This window comes from Ailuropoda melanoleuca, chromosome 10 (assembly GCF_002007445.2).
Source record: "Ailuropoda melanoleuca isolate Jingjing chromosome 10, ASM200744v2, whole genome shotgun sequence".
NCBI classification, from domain to species: domain Eukaryota; kingdom Metazoa; phylum Chordata; class Mammalia; order Carnivora; family Ursidae; genus Ailuropoda; species Ailuropoda melanoleuca.
Genome location: NC_048227.1, coordinates 37,781,376 through 37,804,483, shown reverse-complemented (window position 1 = coordinate 37,804,483; position 23,108 = coordinate 37,781,376). Strand labels below are relative to the sequence as shown.

General features: G+C 65.3%; 1 protein-coding gene across 1 annotated transcript in view; it reads left to right on the top strand.

The window, feature by feature from the left end:
- CACNA1H (calcium voltage-gated channel subunit alpha1 H) overlaps window positions 1-23,108 on the top strand; it is a 63,718-nt gene that overhangs the window by 21,047 nt on the left and 19,563 nt on the right. The window contains exons 3-8 of the mRNA XM_034669596.1: window positions 18,890-19,001; window positions 19,097-19,230; window positions 19,612-19,709; window positions 21,642-21,801; window positions 22,471-22,789; window positions 22,889-22,981. Of these exons, the coding sequence (XP_034525487.1) occupies window positions 18,890-19,001; window positions 19,097-19,230; window positions 19,612-19,709; window positions 21,642-21,801; window positions 22,471-22,789; window positions 22,889-22,981 (916 nt within the window). The remainder of the gene's footprint in view (window positions 1-18,889; window positions 19,002-19,096; window positions 19,231-19,611; window positions 19,710-21,641; window positions 21,802-22,470; window positions 22,790-22,888; window positions 22,982-23,108) is intronic.

Here is a 23,108-nt window from a genome sequence, read left to right as displayed (position 1 = left end):
GTGGGGGTGTGGGACCCCGTCCAGGTCCCCTCCCCTCTGCTTGGGAGACCCTGCAGAATCATGTCGGGAAGTTCGGGGCTCGTGGCGGCAGCAGGCGTGTTTCCTGCACGTTTGAAATATGGCCTGCCGGCTGGTGGGAACAAGGGATGTTTTAATTCCTAATTTAGACTGTTTATCTGCAGAGCTCTGGAGGCCAGGCGGGAAGAGACGGTGCCCCCCCACTCCGAGGGCGCCTCCCGCCTCCAGCTCACTCCAGCTGCCTGGTGGGCACCGGGATGGGGGCCTTGCCTCGAGATCCAGCCCCCCAGCCAGCCCCCCGCCCCCCGTGTGTCTCTGTGTGGTCAGCCCGGCGCCACCTGCCCCCTAAGAGGGGAGACCCCTCCCCATGCTCTTTGGCCTTTCCAGGGCCCATGGCCGGCAGTCCAGGAGCAGGGCTGGGGGGGTGTGGGCTCGTGGGACCTGGGAGTTCTGAGGAATCTGGCAGCCAGGCTGCTCTGCTGTGGCCTGTGGTGGGGTTGGGAGTTTTACCATAAGAGAGACAGGGAGGGCGGGGGTGGGGACCAGGTCATTAAAAGCATCTAAACCACTCCCCTGAGCAGAGCTCCCCCACGTCACCCGTCACCCAGCTACCCTAGGATCAATGTCTCTCTCCAACTTTAATCAGGAAATATGCGTTTCTTGAGGCCCCCCGGCTGGCTTCCTGGTTGCCATGCCAACCGGGCTTGGACCCCTCCCGGCGCCCCCCTCCTGGCACCTGTTCTGCAGGGGTGCTCGGCGGCGGGGCTGAGGCAGACACCTCGCTCTCCTGTTTCCTGTGTGGGCCTGCCCCTCGGCTCCTTGCCTGTGGGGTGTCCCTATCGTAACTCAAGCCCGAGGGCATGGGGCTGAGGGGTCCCTCACAGCACTGTGACAACACCGCGTGCCGTCGTTCTCAGCTGGGAAGCTGCATTTTGGGGTTAGGGAGACTGGCCCAAGCCCAGGGGCCAGCAGGCTGTACTGCCCAGGTCCTCAAGTCCAGCTCCGCCCCCCACCCCCGGCCCCAGGCTTCCTCACCCCATCACCCCGACCCAGCTGTCCTGCTTCCAGCCCAGGCCTGTGTCACTCTGAGCCTCCCACCCACACTGGTTCACGCCCCCCCCCATTCTCACACAGTGCACTCGGGGTGGGGGTGCCCATGTTTCCCTGCGGCCCCTTCCTCGCAGATGCCTCCTGGGCAGCCCCACTCATTGGGGCTGGAGCCCCTGGAGGTCCAGGGACCTGCAGCGTGGGGGGCCTCCCAGGGAGGTACGAAGGCCAGGCCAAAACCAAGATAGGGGGTGGCGACACTGTCCCTGCAAAGCAAGCCGGCCAGGCTGTGTGGGGCCGGCCAGGTCTGCCTGAAGCTTTCCGACCCCACGATGGCCCCCTTGCCTCAGCCCACCTGCTGGCTGCCGTCCTGAGGCCCAGCCTCCCCGGGCCTCCGCCCCACATGGAGCCAGCAGCCATGTTGCAGACCTTCACAGTCCTGAGCCTCAGCCTCATGGGAGCTTCCAGAAACGTGCAGGGGTTGCGGGGGGGCGTCAGAGGTTCCTTCAAAACGTGCGTTCCGTGTCCGAGGGTGGACAGTCCTTGGGTTTCCTACAGAGCTCGGCGGCCCCAGGTTCTACCTACTCCCCGCCCTCCAAGCCCCTCTCCCACCAACATGTCCTGGCCCACATCCCCCGGGGAAGCAGGCCTCGCGACAGGCGGAGGGAACCCCGAGGCGTGGGCACAGCACGCGACCACATGCCCGCGCTCCTCAGAGCTCGGGGATTCCCTAATTACGGGATTTATTATGAAAGCGCCAGCTTCCTCCGTGCCGGCTTCCGACAGCCACGGAGACGCGCTGCGGCCCTCTGCCGGCAGCCAGCCCTCGAGGCAGGGACGGGTGGGCTGCGGGGTTCCTGCCCGCGGAGGGAGCATGGAGACCCCTTCGTGTGTGGGAGCGCTCATCCATGTGGCCAGAAGGGCCCAGAAACGCTTGTGTCTCTGGGCGTGTTGGAGGCGTATCGCAGCCCGGTGGTTCTGGAAGCCAGTCAGCACGCGGGGTGGGCCGTGTGGGGGCTGTGTGCCGTCGGGGGGCGTCCCTGGGCAACGGGGGACGTCCTTCGGCACACGGGAGCCCCCGGCTCGCGGTGACTTGCGCCCAGATGCTGGTGTGTGTTTGCTGGCGACTCACGAGCCGCTGTGGCTGGCGCCCTGGAGACGGGAGTCCCCGAGTGGCAGGGTCTGCAGACGGACTGGGCCCCAGGAGTTCGTCTTGCTGTTTACCCCGTTACGGTTGGAAAGGACAGAGCAGGACATCGTCGGGTGGTGATCCGTTCAGAACAGTGACAAGCCCCTTACGCGTTCACGGGGCGCTTCTCCTGTGGGAACACAGAGGCCAAGGGAGACGGAAGCGTTTCGAGGTTTTGTGAGTCTCCACCGCCCACTTCCATGGAGGAGTCCGGACCCTTCCTGCTGCTGTGGGGTCAGGTCAGAAGGCCGGGGGTGGCCCCCCGGGGCGGGACGGACGTGAGGAGGACCCCGTCTGCCTGGAACAGTGATGCTCACCTTCCCGGACCACGCCTCCCCGCGATGGCTGGGTCCCCGTCATCCAGAGGAAGGGCGTCCGTGTCCTTGAGAACATGAGCACGGAGCTCGCGGGGCCTGCCCGCCCGCCCCAGACTGGGCACTGAACGCCCTGTGTTCATCCTGTCAGCGGGCGGTCATGCTCGTGGGTCTGGGGGGGGTCACTTGGCTGCACAGCCGCCGCCCGGCCCCGGCCCTGCTTTGGGTGCCGTTCCTTCCTGGGGCGCTCCCTCGGTGGGGACTGGACCCCAGGACGCGGGAGTAGCACTCGTGGACAGCTGCATGTGAATTTTGCTCCGTGTCAGACACCACTGTGTGCCTCCTTGGGGGGGGGGGCTGCCGGCACGCAGATCCCTCCACTGGGGGGCAGCTTGAGCCCCAGCCAGGCTGACCTCGGGGCAGGGGGAAGCCATGCATTGGCCAAGCCGGAGGAGGGAGGGACGAGGCCCTGAGTGCTGGGAGGGAAGACACTGCTCTGCCCAGCCCGCAGGGGTCCGGCGGTGCTTGTGGCCCCCACCCCTCGGGGTGCCCAGTGCCTCCAGACCCTGCCCTGGGGAGGGGAGAGGTGCCCCGTTGTTGGGTTAAAAAAAATGGCTCAGATGATTCACAGAAGCTTTGCCTTTCCTGCCGGTTTCCAGGAACTCCACTCTGTCATAATGGATCGAGTTATTAGGGGATCAGCTCGGACTCGGGCGGCTGGAGGGGAGCCAGGCTCGGCCGGACAGCACGCCGCATGGCTGCGAGACTCCCCAGGGCCAGCCTGCGGTTGGGGCTGCTGGGCAGCGGGGCTGTGTGGGGGAAGGCTGTGTCACAGGGCACCAGAGACGCAGGCGCATCCTTCCCAGGAGCTTTACTGGGGGCGTGACTCCTGGAAGGTGAGGCCCTACTGTGTACAGAAGACTGTGTCCACGGCCCCAGCTGGGGTGATGCCCTACTGTGTGTGTGATCCACTGAGTGAGGTCCCGCCGTGTGCACAGGCCTGAGCCCAAGCCCCACGTAATTTGAGAGCCTACTGTGTGTGCACCGGCGTACCTACTAAGCGAAGTCTGCTGTGTGCGGGGTCTTCTGAGGCTCTGTTCTTCCGTGAGGGTCGAGGAGGGTGTGCTCTCAGGAGGCCCCCAGTGTGGGGCAGGGGGTCCCACAGGACCCTGTCCTCACTGTCCAGTCCCGTGTAGGGGTGAGGAGTGGGGGCTGATGAACTCAGGACCCTGCCGTGTCGCTGGCCCTGGCTCTGCCCACCCACGGGTCGTCCTGTCCCTGCTGCTCTGCCGTCGCCCCCCGGCTCACACTGCTGGGCCAGGGCACAGGCTGGAGGCTCAGCCTTTCCCTTCACGTAGGCCTGGAGCAGTCCTCACCGCATTGACGTCCTTACCAGACACGTCACCTGTTCCTTACCGACCTCCGGCTGGCTCCGCAAAGGCTGGCCCTGGACTGCTTCCTCTCGTCCAGGGCCCTGGAGCAGTCCCAGCACACAGTAGGTGCTCAGCAAATGAGTGCGGTCGAGGAGCCCCTGGGCCAGGTCAGGAGGCTTCCTGGAGGAGGAGCCCTGAGTGTGGGTTTTGAGGCACGACTAGAAGCCTTCGCAGGCAGACGGTAGAGGGTGCAGTGCAGGCTGCCGGCCCAACAGGACTAGACCCAGGCGGCCTCATCAGGCAGGCGTGCTCCACTGCCCCATGCCCGTGTCCCGCCAGGCCCTCCCACCCTCACCACCTCTGACAGCCTGGGCTCTGCTTCCGTATCCTCTGTCTGCACGTGGCCTGGGGCCGCCACGCTTTGGGGACATCCTGGTGGCCATCTGGGGGGTGGTGCCCCTGTGCCTGGGCCCCCTCTCCAGCCACAGGGGCTGCCCCGGGCTCTGCTTGTGGGGCTCTCAACCTCTCTGCAAATTGACTGGCTTCGTGGCTCAGCTGGGTTCTCAGCGTAGAGAATTTCAGCCTGGGACGGCCAGCACCGTGTCGTGTGAAATGTGGGTGTTGTGCGGGCCGGTGCCCGGAACTCTGGTTAGTGCCAGGCTGGGGCTGCTGTCCCCCGTGGGAACATGGCCGTCCCTTGCTGGGGGGCAAGCACGGCTGCTGGCGTTTGAGAACCTCCGTGGCCTGGCCCACGGGAAGAAGCGGTTCCTGTCCCGGCCTCCTACACGGGTGAGTCTTCCGGAAGCTCTGAGGGCCCGGCCGTGCGTGCAGCCCTCCGGGCTGGGGGCCTGTCCCCACAGAGTTGTCGGCCAGCCACCCCTGCTGTCATTCAGCACAGGGAGTCTTCCCTTGTGGGCACAACTCAAGCCGCTGGGTCCGTGGCCCCCGGTGGCAGGTGGGAGAGCTGTTCAGATGACGCCCGACCGGCAGAACCAGGCTGCTGCTGGGGCGCCCCACCTCGGGACAGACAGGGCTGAGCCTGTGTGTCTGGGAAGCATTCGCAGCAAGTCAGGGACTGAGGTGTCCCGACCGTCCATCTGTCTGGGCAGCAGGACCCCTGCTGTCACCCCCAGTGTCTCTCTGCTCTGATTTCTAGAGCTCGGTGGGGATGGGGTGTCAGGGCCACAGCTGCCCCAGGGCTGTGATGGCACCTGAGGGGCTGCATGTGTCCGCTCACGGCTTCTGCAGCAGAAACCCCCGAGCGCATGGGTTCCTCGCAAGGCTGGAGGCAGCAAGGCCAAGGCCCAGGCGGGGCCAGGGCTGGCTCCTCTGAGGCATGCAGACGGCCACCTTCTCACGTGGTCGTCCCTGTGTGTGTCTGTCCTGAGCTCCTCTCCTTGTAAGGACACCAGTCGGATGGGATTGGGACCCACCCTACTGACCTCAGTTTACCTAAATCGCCTCGTTAAAGACCCATTTGCAAATGCACTCACGTTCTGAGGTCCTGGGCGTTGGGGCTCCTATATGGGAATTTGGAGGGGACACAGTTCAGCCCGTGGCAGGGAGGGCTGGGGAACAGGGCTGGGAGGGAAGGTGCCTGTGGCCTGGGCGCAGGGTGCTGGGGCCAAAATCCCCTCGGGTCTGGCACTGGGGACTCTGCACTTGGACCCCGGGATTCCTCAAATGAGCGTGACCTGCCCCCGCCTCAGCCCGGGCCGGAACATGACGCATACTGGAGATGAATGTGGATGACCCAGAGCCATGGTCGGAGCTGTGCTGTGTTCTGTCCACTGCATTCAGAGGGACGTTGGCCCTGAGCTTTGGGCAGGCGCTCCGAGGACACTGGTGGTGGCGGCTGTGTGTAAATGTCAGGGCCAGGTGTTGGGCTGGGCTCGGCTGGGGTCCCGGGTGCCCTGGAGGCACCGTGGACAGCAGCACCAGGGTGCCGAGCTGAGTCCCATGGTTTTAGGTTGAAAGCTGTGATCTGAGGTTCTGGGCCATCCTTTTCAAATGTCACCACTATTAATAACCTGGGGGTGGGGCCAGAGGGCCTCTGGGGTCCCGAGCGGGCCAGGGGGCTGGGAGAGGCGGCTCCCTGTGAGGCATGAGGGGGGCTGCCCAGGCCTTCCCAAGGGCCTGGGCTCAGCGGCACAGGTCGGGGTCTACTCGGGTGCGGGGGGCTCTCCAAGGGCTGAAAGAGGTGCCCAGTGGGCCTTGAGCTTAGTGCCGGAGCGGGAGCTTGCTTCTCCCGGGGCTTCTGGTGTCCCGTCTGTAACACGGGGGATGTCGGCCTCTGTGGGCTCTGGAGCCTTTCCAGGGCCTCCTCTGGCTGCCTTTCGGGCGGGTCTGGACTGCCCGCCGGTCCGGCCAGCCAGCGTCCTCGCGGGGAGGAAGGACAAAGCTGAGGCAGGATCGAACCCGGAGCAGGGGCCTATGTGGGGCACCTGCCAGCCTGCAGGGGAAGGTCGGGGGGGGCCACGTGCTCTTCGTCTCTGCTGCTGCCCCCCCCAGCCCCAGCCCCAGCGCAGCCGCCGAAAGCCCCGTGTTCCCTTCCTCGGTTGCTGCTTCTCAGAGCAGAAGGCGGCCCCGCCTGCATCTCTGGTAGGTGGGCGTCCCGCGGAGTTCCCGGTCAGCCTGACCCTCTGCCCTGCTCGGGGAGGATTCCCACAGCAGGGGTATCACCGCGGGAGACGCCGCGCTGGCAGGGCCCCGAGGACCGCAGCCCCTGTGACTAGCATCTGTTGGGTGTCCAGCAGGGGCCAGCAGGGGCTGGAGCTGCTCTGGGGGCCCCCAGTGCCCGGGACTCCTCTGGAAGGTTCTAGGTGCTGCCCCCAGTGGCTGGGCCTACACGCACCCAGCCTTGCGCTCTTGCTCAGGTGTCCTCTTTGGTGCAGCCCCGGGGCCCCTGACCAGCAGCTCACGGCCTGCAGGAGGGCAGGTCCCGTCCGGCAGGACGGCCGCTGCATCGGGGTCCTGGCAGGACAGCAGTGCCCCGTGGTGGCAGTGGAAGAGTTAGCGGGCAGCAGGCTGTGGAGGGCACGGGGCCCCCTGCTGGCAGGCTACTTCCCACACCAGCCGGGTGGTCAGAGCACCCTGCTCTGTAGGCCCCCAGCCGGCTGTCCTGTGCGGAGGGGCGGCTGCATTTTTACCCAACACCCTGGGGATTCTTGACCACCAGCAACTTTGGGAAGGTGCCCTGTGAGTGTCTGTCATCTGTGTGGGTGGGGCTTGGACTCCTGGGTCCCTGACCTCAGCTAAGAGGTTTGGGAGTGGGAGGCCCTGGTTGGTGCAGCCCCGGGGCTGGGGTGCCCCATGAGCCATGCGAGAGCAGGTGGGCAGGTGCGGCCCCCAAACCCGTCCTCCTTTAACACCCAGTTGCCAGGTGACGCTTGTGGGGAGGCTGGGATTTCCAGGGAGGGTCCAGCCGGTATGGGCGGAGGGTGTGGGGACAGCCCCGCTGCGGGACCCCTTTGCCTAGACGTGGGGTGAGTCGGGCTCGCGCATATGCAGAGTGGTGTGTCTGCACGTGGTACCTGTTCCCACCATGGTCATCGCGTGTCCCAGTGTGTGTGAGACCGTGGGTCCGGCATTGTGGGGGACCCCAGCCACGGGCTCCCAGCCACAGGGTCAGACGCTGCTGGGGGCTGTGGCCAGATGTTCTGGGCTGGTTCTCTCGCCGGAGGGACTTCAGCTTCCTGTGGACCCTGGGCCATGGTGTCGGGCAGCCTGTGGGGGGGGTTGGAGCAGACGGCGTCCTCCAGGCCGAGTTCCCATGCAGGGAGCGTCCAGTCCCCCGGGGTCGCTAATTCGGGCCTCGGGCAGCTGTGCGGTGGCGCTGAGACAGCTATTTCTGGCCTGGAGAATTCCTGCCCAGAGCAGGCCCCGAAGGCCTGTCCCCACGGGCGGTCTGTCATCTTCCCCAGGGGCCCTCCTGGCTCTGTGCCCCCTGCCCACGCCTTTCCCTTCCAGGGTCTGGGGGCTCTGCAGAGACCCCTGACGGGGCCAGTGGGAGCTAAGGACTATCGCTGGGGAGGAGGCTTCTCCTGGCAAGGCTGGTCCCTCCTGCATCCAGGACAAAGCCTGAGGGGGCTGCCAGGTCCTAGGAGCACTGTAAGCCCTCAGCTGCTCTGGCAGGAGGCAGGCCAGGGCCGTGACCTGGGGACCCGTCAGGAGAGCCTGAGCTGTGGGAAAGAAACAGGGCGGAGGGCTAGCTCCACTTTCAGACAGGAAAATCCCCAGGGGGGCATCGGGGGCCCCCAAGGCCCTTTCGCATGCCACCACCAAGTCCTGGCACAGTCTCCATGAGGGTCCGCGGCCAGCACAGGCAGGCTCCCTGCAGGTACAGTGACTGGAGGTGGAGATGGGGTCCTTTCCACTCAACTATCCTTGGGAAAAATCCCGAATCAGGTTCTTTATTAAGAGCTAAGCAGAGACGTTAGCGGTCTTCCTAATTAGCCCGGTCGTCAAGATGGTGCGCAATTAGAGGGAGCTGTGGGCATGTGCTCGGGCTCCATGGTGTCTGTCTGAGTGTTTCATTTTGTCTGGGGGGGGGCTCTTCCTTCCGGAGAAAAGCCAGACACGGGCCCCTCCTCTCAAGGCGAGCACCTTGAAGCTGTGAGCGTGAGCGTGTGTGTGTGACCGTGTGAGCACGTGTGCACACACAGTCCCACTCAGATCTGCGTGTACGGGGTGTGCACGGCACACAGGGACAAAGGAGTATGCACGCGAGTGGGCACGCACGCGCCTGGACATGCCCCAGGCTCATGCTGGTGCTGGGGTCTGCGTGGCCAGGGCCCTGCCCGGCTGGGGTCAAGGGTGCTGCCCACCCTCCGTGCCCCCTCCCTTCTGTGGCAGAGGGGCATGGATGCCACTAGGGCCGGGACAGTGCCGTGCCCAGGTTAGCTCGGAGATGATGCAGGCAGGAGGGGCCTCTGTGCCACGAGCTGCTGAGAACAACATATCCAGGTGCTGGGCTCTGCTGGGTGGGACGCAGGGGTGCCCGGGGGCCTGGGGAACGGGTTCCTTGCACGTCGGGGTCAGAGCTGGCTGCCTAGGGAGCCCCTGGGCTCAGCTCTGGAAGCCGCACGTGGGGAGGCCAGCTCCAGTGGGGAGTGGGCTTGCAGCCTCTCAGCTTCCCAGGGGAGGTGCTCTCCCAGGAACAGCCCAGTCCCCCTGAACTCTCCCCCCCCCCGCCCCGTGTGACCCTGAGCCGCTGGCCGAGAACAAACAGCTCCATGTTTGGCCAGCAATCCCGACTCCCCACCCCGGCCGGAGCTGAGTGAGCATGAGTCATGCAGGCCTAGGCTGTGGGTGGGGGGACAGGGACGGGGACACAGTCAGGAGAAGGGCTCCCTGCATCAGGAGTCCGGCCAGAGCGGAAGCAGGCGGGAGGCTGGGGCTCGGAGCCGAGGGAACCGTTCAGCAGAGGCTGTGGGGCATAGACTGGGCACAGACGCTGGCCCCTGTGCCAGAGTGGGGAGGGGACGGGGTCCCGCTGGACCCCACAGGGGCTGTGGCGGGTCCTGTCACCACGATGCTCGGGGAGCCATGTCCAGGGAGTTCTTAACAGGCGGGCAGCCCCCTGGGGGCAGCAGTCCTGTGTCCCCACAGGTGGGGATGGATGGGGCTGGACGCAGAGGACCAAGGCCCTTCCCTGCGCAGAGCCAGCGTGTGTGGTGGGGAGACGCCAAGAAAGCCTTTCATTCTAACTGCAGCTGCACCTGGCAGGGACCCCTGGCCCTCCAGACCCCGTTGCCGTCCTCGCCTTCTTCCCAGACACTGATGGGATCTTCTGGGCTGAGCTGTGGGGCTGCTGGACAGCGTGAGCTGGGGGTCCCCCTCCCCGAGTCCCCTCCTCACCTTCCAGCAGCTGGTCATCAAGACAACAACCTTGGGAAGGAGAGGAGCTTCCTTCCGTCGTGCCCTGGAGTGGCCACCTGGCATCAGGGTTGGCGGCACAGAGGTCCCGTTCGGACGGCTCCGCGGGCACCATCTGTCCCCACCACTGTCGGAGGAGGCTTGCTGCTCCAGTGGCAGGTCCTGGGTGGCTGGCTTTGCGCAGAGCTCCAGGGAGGATGCCTGCTTCACCCCAGGCCCCAGCATCCTATCCCCCACGTCAGGAGACTTGGCACAGTGTCCGCATCAGAGGCCTCACCCCCACGTCCCTGTGAGCGGCCTGGGCAGGGAAAGGGGACTCCCCACCATGCTGCTGCTGTGGGGTGTGGCCGCAGAGACGTCTGTGCCTGCTTGGGGGCTCCTGGTGGACCCGGCGCAGCTGCCGTGAGAATGCCCCCCCCCGCCCACCTCGGCTCACCGCAGCGGTCCGTGGTCCCAAGACCCACCGGCTGGGGTCCCATGTGACGGGGAGGCCACAGCAGCGTTGAGCTGCTCCCTAGGGACCAGGTGTGTGAGCAGGCGCATACGCACCTGTGTCAGACGCCCGTCCCACCGCCCCCAGGCCCCTGATCTGTAGGTGAACATGTCGCTACAGAAAAAGCCTTGGGGCGCCTGGGTGGCACAGCGGTTGAGCGTCTGCCTTCGGCTCAGGGCGTGATCCCGGCATTATGGGATCGAGCCCCACATCGGGCTCCTTTGCTGTGGGCCTGCTTCTTCCTCTCCCACTCCCCCTGCTTGTGTTCCCTCTCTCGCTGGCTGTCTCTATCTGTCGAATAAATAAATAAAATCTTTAAAAAAAAAAAAAAGAAAAAGCCTTAATCCGTCAGTTGTATCACTCGTTACGTAAGCAGGAGTGTTTTGTTCCTAGTAACAAGGGAAGGTCCATCTGTCCTGGGGGTTGTGCTCAACCCCCAGGCTGGGGCAGAAATGTGGAGACCTCAGGGGACCCACGGACAGCGAGGTGGAGGCTGGCGGCTGGGTCATGGGCGGGAACCACAGAGGTCTCCGCTCCACACCTTCTGCCTAAGGGGCCTCCGTGCTCCGGGGATGGAGTCAGCGTCAGGAGGCCAGGCTGCCACGAGAGCGGGTTCCCCGTTGGGGCCCCAACTCCGGGGAGCGGACCCCTGCCTGAGGCTCCAGCCGAGGCCCGGGTGCCCTTAGGCTTGGGGCATCGTTGGCAAATGCACAGGTGTGGACCTCCTGAGGCCCTGTGGTGTGGGCCGGAGCCCTGGACCCTGCCAGGACCGGGGTGCCCTGCGGGGCCAGACCCGGTTGCGGGTCACGGGTGTTAACCGGTCCCAGGGTGGATGGCGAGTGGCAGTGCCTTAGCCCCCAGCTTGCAGCTGCTGCTGTGCCTTCAGAGGCTCCACCGTGGCTGCCTGGTGGGGGTCTGCTGCCACCCCAGCCCCAGCCGCCCCTTACGCCCCGATCCCGTCACCCCAGCCACTGGGGAGCTCTGGGAGGCGTCCTCGGATGCCCTCCCCGTGGGCAGTTGGACCTACGGTGGGGGGCCACCAGGAGGACGAGGAGTGTTGGGGAGCACGTCTGCCCCGAGTCGGGGGGTGGCTGTGCCCTGCAGGGGGGCTGCGAGGCAGGGGAGCCGGGAGGAGGTCTGGTCCTGGGTCTGAGTCTCCGCCCTGTGAGTGAGTGACAGCAGTGATAGGTTTGGGACTCCAGCAAGATGGGGTAGTTGAAAAGAAAAACCCCAAATACACAGATTGTTATGGTTACACGTACCGTAAAATTCACCGTCTTCAAGTGTGGCAGTCCTGGGGGGTTTAGTGCATTCAGTGTGGTGCCAGCTCCAGCCCTCCTTTATTCCAGAACATTCCATCACCCCAAAGGGAGCCTGTCCCCATTAGCTCTCACTCCCCAGCCTCTGGCAGCCACTGGTCCCCGGTCTGTCCACGTTTGTTGTGCGTCGTTGACAGAGTCCTGCAGTCCCTGTCCTTGTGCGTCTGGTTTCTCACTGAGCGTCCCGTTTTCAAGGTTCAGCTGGGCTGTAGCAGGTGTCGGTGTGGCCTGGGCGGGATCACTCACACAGATTTACCACGTGCTTTTGTGCGTTAGTGGACATTGGGGTGGTTTCCACCTTTTGGTTATCTGGTGCCCTGCTGCTGGGAGCACGTGTGTGCATGCGTGCGTGTGTGTCCGAGGATCCGTTTTCACTTCTGGGTGTGCTCGGGGCAGCGCTGCCGAGCTGTGTGCGAACGTCAGGGTGGACAGTTGGAGGAGTTTGCAGCGTGGGCTGGAACCTGCCCCTGGGTGGGAGCTGTGCCCCGTGGGCCCCGTGGGAGCTGCCAGGAGCCATCGGAGTTGTACGAGGACCCCGCCATCCACAGAGGGCCCCACTGCCCAGTTCAGCCGTGGTCCATCTTGCATGCCCCCTTGAGGGCTCCCTGGAGGTGCTCACTGAGGCCCGGTGGGGCCCACGGTGGTGCAGAGGAATAGGTCCCGCGCCGAGGCTGGCCTGGGAGAAGCCGCGCCATTACTGGTGTGCGTCTCTGATAGAAGCACGCGGCTTCCTGTTTGGGTGCCGGGTCGGGGAGGAGGCTGTGGCGCGTCTGTTGCTGTGGTAACCTCGGGAGGTGGGCTCGCCAGCTGGCGCAGAGCAGAAGGCTCGTGGACTCTTGCCACTGTGAGCGAGGGGCTGAGTGTCTGTCCTGGCGGGCAGGGGCCCTTCCCCAGGCCTCCCCTGTGCTGACAGCCCATACGGACGGGCCTGGGCTTCCAGACGCTTCAGTGTTGCCGTCACACGCGCCCTGCGGAGGCCCAGCGGGGCAGAGGCGGGGGACAGCCCGGGCCCCATCTCGCTCGCTCCCCGCACCGAGCCTTGGCTTCCCGCACAACGGCTTCTCCCAGCACTTCCTCGTGCCACCTCGTGCGCGTACGTCCACCTGTGTTCTGCGGAAGGGGGCCTCTGCACGGTGGCTCTCTTCGTGAACGGTCTCCCGCCGCTGCCGTGTTCTGCTCCGCCCACCCAGGATGGGTTTCTGTGCTAATCTCGGTGCCTTCCCTGTGGCCTCACACCCTGTCCATAGAGACGTTATGGTGTTCAGTTTTACGCGGTCACCGGCACTGTTTCCTGGCTCACCAGCCCGGCCGCACGCACCCCTGGGCGGCCTCCCTGGCTCCCCGGAGCTGCCCTGGTCTCAGCGGTCGTGCAGAGTGGGGACCAGGAGGGGCTGGGGAAGGTTGCGCTGTGCTCTGAGAGGTGGGCTGGGTCTGGGGGTCTCCCATGCTGCCCAGTGGGCCCCGGGGTCTGGTCTGCGGCTGGCTGGGTCCCATGTGGGGCATCTCTTCCCGCCCCAGAGCAGTTCTGTCTCCAGCTGCCCACTCAGCTGTGTGGGGTACTGCAGACGTCTTCTCGTTAGTGGCCCGGGACTGAATTCTCCTGCAGGGTGGGCTTTCTCCCCCATGAATAAACATAGGCTTTTCTCCTTGAACAAATTGCAGAAGCAAGGTTGAATGCTCAAGAGAATGAAGGCTGGGGGGCCCGGGGCGGCCGCAGCAGGCCGTGTGCACAGCGGCAGGGAAGGGCTCGTCCTGCCTCCCCCAGGGCAGGGAAGGGTTTGCCCACCAGCGTCCGCTCAGGGTGGGGGGGCACTTGGCACAGAGTACTGGGCATCGGTCGGCCGCTGTGTGTCTGGGGGCAGGGGCGCGTGCATGTGGAGCCCCTGGACTGGCTGAGCTCATCCCTACACCTCCCCTGCCTGTCGGGGCCCCTCATCCACACCACACAGGAAGACTGTAGGTCCCACCAAGGTCAGAGGCTGGTCCCTGAGGGCCTGGAGTGGGGGTCTGGGCTCAGCATTCCTGATGGGCAGTGCATCAGGACGGCCCAGGGCTGCCTCTCGTCAGTGTCCCGAATCAGGAGATCCTGGTGGGGGGCGGGGGGAGGGTGGCTGCCATGGGTATAGGACGGACGGCGGAGAGGTGCGGGGGCTGTTGGCCTGAGCCGGACCAAGGCCGTGAGGAAGAGGAGAGAGATGCCAGCCTGAGAGTTTGGGGGCTCTGGGCCATCCCACCCTGTGCCTCCTCCTTCCCGCTGCCTTCCCGGGCACAGGGACACTCAGGCCAAGCAGTTGTGGATTTGGTCTAATGGAGCTTTGCTGGCGGAGCACATTGCTCTGGGGGCGGCAGGCGGGGCTGTCGCTCGGGCTTTCGCATCTTCCAGAGACAGAGCTTTGCAGCTCTGTCCACGTGATCTCACGACAGACCCTCAGGGAGCCCAGTGTGGGGGGTCAGAGCCTGGTCCCCACGAAGCCTGCGTCGTGGCCACTCCCCGCAGCCTTCCGGTCTCCATGTCCCCCATCAGTCTGCGTCTCTCAGCAAGGGGTGTCCAGCTCTCCCGTCTGTGCCCCCTTAGCAAAAATACAGTGTCCCCTCCCTCCGTGTCCGCGGCCAGCCAGGGGAGCTGAAGTGGCATTGTCGGGATGAGGGAGGGGACAGGGGACACAGAGCTTGCTGGGCGCGCCTCTCAGCACCTGAAAGATGACGGCCATCATGCCCATTGTATGGCTGGGGAAACTGAGGCTCAGCGTGAGCGGTGGATAGTGCTGTTGTCCAGGATCAGGCTCACGTCCTCCAGCTCCAAGCTGGGCAAGGGGAGAAATGGCCCACTCCATGATTTGGGGGGCCCTGAGCCAGCAGGGCTGGGTGGCAGTGGGGACCTGCCTGTAACAAAGAGGTTGGGTTCAGAGGTCCAGGACCACCCTTCGGGTCACATGGTCTGTGGGGGTCCCCACCACTGTGGGGACCCCCACCGCGTTCCAGGACTCCGGAAGCCACTGTCACTGGTGAGAGGCAGGGTCACAGAGTGTCAGGGTCCCCTGCTGGTGAGGGGCCGGCAGCCCCCGAAATGTGGGCTGAGTGGCCATGAGCCCCTTTGGGCTTCCAGGCCCAGTCCCAGCAGCCTCTGTTGTTCCCAGCGGATGGTGTCTTCATGCAGAGATGACCGTGCCTGCCGTGGTCACCCCCACTTGCAGGCCGTCCCCACCCAGTGCCCATAGTCAGGGGCAGCGCGAGATGGCACTCTCAGGCCAGCATCGTCTTCAAAGCCTCCGTCGGTGTGCTTGGCTTAACCAGCTGGGAGTCTGAGAATGAGAGGGTGGTTTCCAATAAGCCGGGTCGGGGTGACCAGCACCCCTGGGATGCTCAGCGAGTGTCCTATCCAGAGCTTCCTTCCCAGCCCTGAGCGTGTCCCGGGGCAGGGCGTCTTCAGCACCATGGACAGCGGTCACCTGGCGCTGCCCCTGACTCCACCTCCTCGCCCGCTGGCCTGGCATTGAGGTGTCCGTGTGGGGTGCACTGGAGCCCTGGTCTGAGAGGCCGTGAATCTGGCCCCGAGAGCGTCAAGACAGGACTGGGCCGCTCCTCCAGCCCGGCTGGGGGAGCCCGGCCGTCGCTGCAGGAGTGGGAAGGTGGTGCGCCATTGGCTCGGCACCTGCTAGCCCCACCAGGCCTGGAAAGACCTGAAGGGGGGGGGGGCGACGGGAGGGGCTGGCATCGGGCCAGGCTGGGGAGTATGCTGGAAGGGTGGGCTCGCAGGGTGGGCATGGCGCTGGAGAGGTCCCCCAACAGACGCCTTTGCTCCCAGTGCTGAGGGAGGCTCTGGGACCCATCCTCAAGCCTCTGTGGGACTGTCATTTATGAGACCCCCCCCCACCATCCTGGGCGGTGGGGCAGGCCCAGCCACGGCCCCGGGAGGTTCCAGGAGCTTGATCATCTGGGGTCAGGGTAGTCAAAGATGTGGGTCAGGGGGCTCGCGGCCAGACAGCCTCCTGGGGCTCTGGGGTCCTGTGGCAGGGGCCACGTCACTCAGCGTTGGACTCGGGCCCTCGGCGGCACCACGGCTCCTCCCCGTGCCAGCATGGCTGCCGCCTCCTGGCTGCATATGACCTCGGCTTCCTTGGACCCACCGTGGAAACCGACTCTCATTTGTATAAGTTGGTTCAAAACCTAAAGGACTTTTAATTAAAACCCAGAAAATCCATGTGTGTAATTAAGTCTCTGGAAGTCACTGGGCTCTGGGTGAGGAGCTGGTCGGCCCGGCCTGTCCTCAGGTGCCCGCTAAGGTGGGACGGGAGGGGGCTGCTCCAGGCCTGTGACCCCGGGCCGGCCAGCCCTGTCTCTGGAGAGCCCCCTGGTCATCTGCAGGGCCGCTGGAGCCCCGGGCCGGGACAGGAGGCGCGGGGCGGCTCTGTGGGTGTCCGTGCGTACTCGTGAGCACCTTTACACAGACTAAGGTAGGGGCTTGGGGCCCCAGGATCTTTTCCTCCCAGGTGTGTGTCTGGGCGGGGGGGTGGGGAGACAGAGGCTGTATCATTAGGATAGTAACCCCAGTGGGCGAGGGCTCCTGGGGATGGATGGAGAACTTCCTAGGTGCTGGGGTCATGCTGACCACCCACTTCTTGGATGAATTTGTGTTCATGCCCTCCCAGCTGGGCTTCTGCCCCATGGGGCTCTGAGCCTGCCAGGCGTGCCTCAAGGGTGGGGCAGGCAGGCCAGGGCCCGTGGGACCAGCACAGTCAGGAGGAAGCCAAGGTTGGTGGGTGGGCGCTGCTTGTCAGCAGTTTGGGAAGATGTAGAGATAGGACCCCAGCTCAGGGACCCCAAGCAGGGCTCTCTTTCCAATTGCTGGGGGCCTGGTTTATGGCTTGTCCTGGGGAGTGAGGGTCCTCCCGCCAGCCCCTGACCTGAATAGTGTCGTGGATCCTGGGCTGGGGGAGCCCAGGGCTTAGACAGGTCTGCTGCACTGTTGAGGGCGGAGGTCCTCAGCTTTATCTGATGCCAGCTCTGAGTTCTGGGGGCAGGTGCCCTGCAAGAATCCCCCAGACCAGGAGATACCTGTGCCTGCCCCTTTCATCCCCCCAGCTCTGCCCAGAACGGGCCACACCACGGCGTGGCTCAGTGTCTTGAAGTAATGTGGGGGGTCGCAGTGATGGTTGGGGCTCGAGGGTAGCTGGTGGGCTTCTTTCCAGGCCACTCTCCCTGGTCTGGGCGATCTGAGTGGGCATGGGCACAGGCTGGGGAGAAATCGGGCCGCCGGCTGGAGAGACAAGAGTCCCAGGTGGGTGTGAATGATGCCGGTGGACAGGAGAAGCTGGGGGGCCAGGGCTCGACTGGGCTGGAGAACTTCCTGCAGGGGCAGGACGTCTGCGGGAGTGGAAGAGGGGAGCACTCAGAGTCCAGGGAGACCTCGGTGTGCTGGGACAGAGAGGGGCAGACAGCCCCCACACCCCCACTGGCTGGGTACACACGCTGGGGGTCCCAGGCGGGTGTGCGCTGCCTCCCTGCGGGGGATGGGGGAGCGTGCACCTGTGTCTGTCTGGGTCAGGGGTGGGATGCCCTCCCTCATACTGTCTGACCATCACCTGCCCTCCGACTGTCACCCACCTGGAACTTCCTGCTCCCCTGCTGTGCCTCGTAGGGATGTGGGGGGTTCGTCTCCTGCAGGGGGGTCTGCTGAGCCATTCTCTTTAACTGGGAACACCCCACCCGCGGTGACATGCACGGACGTCTTTCCTTAGAGGTATCACTGAAGGACTTAAGGGACACACAGGTCAGGAGACTCCCCATGACACAGCCTGGGACCGGGTCTGTGCAGGGTCCCCCAAGATGCCCCGATGGAGCTGTGCTAGGACAAGTGGGTGCAGCCGTCAGCCACAGCTCTCTGGCCCCCCACCCCCCACCCCACGGCGGTGCCCCGGTCCCAGCCAGCCCGAGCAGGCGCGTGTGCCAGGCTGCTGCGGGTGGGGCCTGGGGTCCGGGTGCTGCTGTAGCTGGAAGCTGGTGTCTGTTTCCCCCCCGCCAGACCACGGCACAGGCACTTGTTATGGCCGACCCCATTCACCATGATTACGGCTCTCTGGGCAGGAGCGTAATGGTGGTGGCAGCCTGGCGCCAGGCTGCACTGTGTGCCGCTGGCCCTGCCCCCACCCCTGCAAAGGACGAAGGACAAAGGACGGGGCCCAGCCTTCCTCTTGCCCCTTGTCTCTGAGCCTGTTCACCTTCCAGGCCTCACCCGCACCCTGACCACAGTCCCAGATTCTGGGGCTCCTGCCCTCATTCTGCAGCCCAGGCAGCGCCACAGAATGCCCCCAAGCCCTCCAGGCCGCAAGGGGTACCTGTCGACATCCACAGGGTCTGCATGGAGCCCCAGCTGCGCCATGCAGCCTGGCCCTTCTTCATGCCTGACCCAGCCGGCCCAGCACAGAGCTTCCCGAGTCCCTAGTGAACCAAGCAGGGTGCGGACGCAAGGTGCACCCCTTTGCAGAGACTGCCACCCGGGGCCGGGCCGCCGTGCAGCCTGCGTGGAGCCCCAGCGCCACCTTGTGGCTGCTCCCAGGAGGTCCAAGGTGGGCTCTGGTCCCCACACCAGGGACCACGCAAGGTGGCCGAGGCGCAGTGTGTGGGACTGCAGCGCTCCCTGCCGAGCCGGCTCCCGGGGCTCCCACCACCCCACCCCACCCGACGCCCTCTCGCCAGCCGGAGATGCCTGGACGGGGCCGTTACCATGGGCAGCTTCCGCTCCGGCACTGGGAGGCTGGGGAGGGGTGAGGAGGGGTCCTCCTGGGTCCCTCCTGGTGCGGGTGCTTGGGATGGCTGCGGGTCCCCCACGCCCAGCTGCTGAGCCGATCGGAAGTTCTCGTCCCTCATCCCAGTAGCTGTGGTTGGGGCACCCTCATTCTGCTGGAGTCACGTGGGGGTTAGCACGGGGCCATCCTCACGGTCCCTCACACTGTGTTGCGCGTCTGTGGCACGTGCTGGGGCCCAGCCGGACGGAGCCCGTGAGATGGCTCCCTAGGTGTCCGACGTCAGCCTGGGACACCAGTGTTAGGGGGAGCCTGGCAGAGGGGCAGGGGCTGTCCTCCGGCCCCCATCTGGGGGCCCGCGCGGCGGCACGCAGACGCTGCACACAGCGGCCAGGGTCGCGGCTCTGCCTCTTAAGGCCCGGCCGACGGGGTGCTGGGGGTGGGTCCCGGGGCGCCGCTCCCCTGCGCCCGCGTCTCAGCCTCCAGCGTTGACCCTTAACTCGGCGCCCGCCGCACGTGGTTCGAGCACGTCAGCATGCTGGTCATCATGCTCAACTGTGTGACCCTGGGCATGTTCCGGCCCTGCGAGGACGTCGGGTGCCAGTCGGAGCGCTGCGGCATCCTGGAGGTGGGCCCGGGCGCGGCAGCGGACGGCCTGCTGGCCGTGGCCAGCCCTGGGGGACCGGCTGGCAGGACCGGCTCTCAGGCCCCGTCTCCCTCCAGGCCTTCGACGACTTCATCTTTGCCTTCTTCGCGGTGGAGATGATTGTCAAGATGATTGCCCTGGGGCTCTTTGGGCAGAAGTGCTACCTGGGTGACACGTGGAACAGGCTGGATTTCTTTATCGTCATGGCGGGGTATGAACCCCTGGCCCCCAGCGCCGGGGCTGGCCCAGGAGACCCTGGTACCCGCAGTGGCAGCTGTCTGACCAAGCCTGGCCGGGAGCCCTGCCCCCCTCAGGGAGAGGAACGCGGGTGCACTCGGCAGTGGTCCGCTGGAACCGACGTTGGGAAGCAGCTGGGGTGGGGGGTCGGTGCGGCCTCTGCGGGGGAATGGGACACCGCCCCGCAGTGGTGGGGGTGGCAGGACAGACACAGATGGCCCGTGAGCGGGGAGGGGCCCCAGGGGTTCCCCAGGGAGGCCCGCGGACGGGGCCTCCTGGCCTTGGCTGGCAAGGTGCCCTGGAGAAGGCCGGTGCCCAGCCCCTGAACTTCCCTGCGCCCCCGCCCCTCCCCCAGCATGATGGAGTACTCCCTGGACGGACACAGCGTGAGCCTCTCGGCCATCCGGACCGTGCGCGTGCTGCGGCCCCTCCGCGCCATCAACCGTGTGCCCAGTGAGTGACCCCTGCCCCAGGATGTGTCCTGCCGGCCCTACGGAGAGCTCTCTGGACTCCCCGGCCCAGACCCCAGCCCTGGGGGAGGGGGGCAGGCCTGCTGCCACTCACCACGGGCCCCTGCGGATTGGCCACTTCTTTTCTGGAGAGCACACAGCAAAGCCAGACCACGTTGGGGTGTGACAGGCAGGCTGCATGGGGTCCGGGCTTCCCACCGTGCGCTGGGCTAACCTCGGACTCCCCATCTTCACAGCATTTGGGGAGAACACGGGGGGCTGCACGGGCCCCGGGGCTTCATTGTCTGACAGGTGCTGGGGAACCTCAGGCCCTAACTCTGCCAGAGGGATCTGATGCTTCCGGGAAGCCTAGAGAAGCTTCCGGAAAGTCCCGTGGCTGCGTGTTTGGAGGGCGGCCTGTCCTCACATGGGGGTTGGTTTGGGATTTTTCCATCGTCAGAGTACTCACTGCTGTTAGTTTTCCTGCGCGGGGGGGCAGTGCCCGTGGTACCCCGTAAGGGCCGCGTCCACGTGTGTGCACGGGTCTGCATGTACCGAGTGTCGATACCATGTACGTGTGCGCACAGCCTCCCCAGCCACTGGGCCCGAGTCCTGGTGTCCTCAGCACCAGACCTGAGCAGTCAGCGCTCATCCCACAGCCCCCCTAAGACGTTGTACACCCTTCGGGACGGGTACTCCTTCCCCGGGCTTGTCAGCTCCACCAGAGGGCGGGTGTCATGGAGGTGTGCTGTGCTGTGGGACCCCTGGGCCTTTTTTCCACCTGCCCACCTGGCTCTATGCTCAGGGGTCAGACGGGCCTCAGATGCTATGTGAGCCTGGGGAAGTTACCGAGCCTCTCTGAGCCTCTGTTTTCCCACCTGTCACAGCCGCACATTAGTGGTACCCCAGAGAGGCCGCGTGAGGTGAGGTGGTGTGTGCGGCTCCCAGCGGTGCCCAGGCCTCACCACACACACGGTCTGCCCACCTGGGCCCACCTATGAGCGCAGTGCGGTGGCAACGCGGCCCATCTCCATAGATGTTCACTTTTAAGCCTAGATGTCTGCAGTAGCCCACATTGCCGCCAGCAGCCTGGCCTCCTCTGGGGTCACCCGCCATCCCAAACAGGGAGTTTGCCCTGGACAGGCCTGGATGTTCCTTGTAAGGAACCCCAAATGGTCACATTCAGAGTCGCATCTCCCTGGATGCCTGGGGTTCACTCTGACCCCTGGGTCGTGTCTGACCCTTTGAGCCAGCCGATGTCTGGCCCGGGCAAGGGCTTCCTGACCCGTGCATTCCTCATGAGTCTTCCTCTTGGCCATTTCTGACACTTCAGTGCCTGGCTGTGGCTCGCCGCCTGTGACCCCAAGGGCCTGTTCTGCCATTTGCCCGGGGCCCTGCTCTTGCTTGTTTGGGGAAAGGAGGCATCCTTGCTGAGGTCTGGGAGGGGGTAGGCCCAGGTCAGTGGGGGCCACATAGGGCTTGGGTGACCCACTCCCACATTAATTTGCATTCACCCAGCCCCCAGCGCCCAGGCACAGGGCTTCAAAAGTGTTTCTCGGAAAACTGCCACCTGCCCTGGGGGTCCCTCCCTCCAGTGCAGGGCTCTCCAGTGCGATTCACACAGGGCATGGGGAGAAATGCTCCCTGAACCCCCTACCCCAAAACCTGAGCTCCTGGCGGGCCCTGAGGCTGGGGCTGTTGGACTCCACCGGCCTAGAGACCTTCTAGGCCCACGGTCTTGCTCTCCTTTATGTAGGTCTGGTGCACAGGCGTCACTGGCCCTCAGGGCCTGCCAAACGTGTGGGGACCCAGCGCAGCTCCCCCAGAGTTGCTGATAGCCAGAACACGGGAGGGCTCAGGGCCCACCGGTGGGGTGGGGGGCTAGAGGAGGCCCTGCGAGGGCTCCGCTGCGCTGACTTCTTTCCCGGCCCTGCAGGCATGCGGATCTTGGTCACGTTGCTGCTGGACACGCTGCCCATGCTGGGGAACGTTCTCCTGCTCTGTTTCTTCGTCTTCTTCATCTTTGGCATCGTGGGCGTACAGCTGTGGGCCGGCCTGCTTCGTAACCGCTGCTTCCTGGACAGCACCTTTGCCAGGTGCGGGAGCGGGGCGGGGGGGGGGCACCTAAGGGGTCCTGCGGCCTGAGTGCCCCTACCAGGCTCCACCCCTCCAGCCCAGCCCCTAGATGCTGGGCCCCCAGCCGGCTCTTCCCCTCCAGCCCCACCCCTCCAACCCAGCCCCTAGCTGCTCTGCCCCCAGCAGGCTCCTCCCCCCTGCCCCCATCCCCACAGGCTCCCACCCCTCCAGCCCAGCCCCTAGATGCTGGGCCCCCAGCAGGTTCCTCCCCTCCAGCCCCACCCCTCTAACCCGCCCTAGCTGCTCTGCCCCCAGCAGGCTCCTCCCCTCCGCCTCCACCCCCACAGGCTCCACCCCTCCATTCCAGCCCCCAGATGCTCCGCCCCCACCAGGCTCCTCTCCTCCGGCCCCACCCCCACCGGCTTCTCTTCGTCCCGCCCTACTTTTGGGGACACACCCATCTTAGAATATTCCTAGTTGGGGATCTGTCTTCGGTCTGTTCCGTTTCTCATCTTTGTTTTGATGCGTGCTTTTGTGTCTTTTTCTGTGAATCTGTCCACTTCACTGTCTCTGTCCACCTGTCTCTCTTTCTCTTTGTGTTCCTCTGTCCCAACCCTGCATCTCACACTTTGTTTCTGCGTGTCGTGCCTGCATCGCGCTCCGGGTCTGTGCCGCCCGCCCGCCCACAGAAATAACAACCTCACCTTCCTGCGGCCGTACTACCAGACGGAGGAGGGCGAGGAGAACCCTTTCATCTGCTCCTCGCGCCGAGACAACGGCATGCAGAAGTGTTCGCACATCCCCAGCCGCCGGGAGCTGCGTGTGGAGTGCACGCTGGGCTGGGAGGCTTACGGGCAGCCGCAGGCCGAAGGTGCGGCAGGCGCCGCCCGCAACGCCTGCATCAACTGGAACCAGTATTACAACGTGTGCCGCTCGGGCGGCTCCAACCCCCACAACGGTGCCATCAGCTTCGACAACATCGGCTACGCCTGGATCGCCATTTTCCAGGTGGGTCCTGGCTCTCCGGCTGAGGGCTCGGGGCGCCGCGTGCGCAGGGGTGCGGGGGGCCTCCCGGGCCGTCGTGTGTGCAGCTGCCTGCCCCCCCAGGTGATCACGCTCGAGGGCTGGGTGGACATCATGTACTACGTCATGGACGCGCACTCCTTCTACAATTTCATCTACTTTATCCTGCTCATCATCGTGAGTGCGGCGCGCGAGTCCCGGGGGCTGGGCGGGGCGTTCACGGCCACCAGTGCTTGTGGGAGGAGGCGCAGACCCCGGAGGTCCCCGTCGGTGGGCGTCGTCCTGCCCCTGACGCCACGCCGTC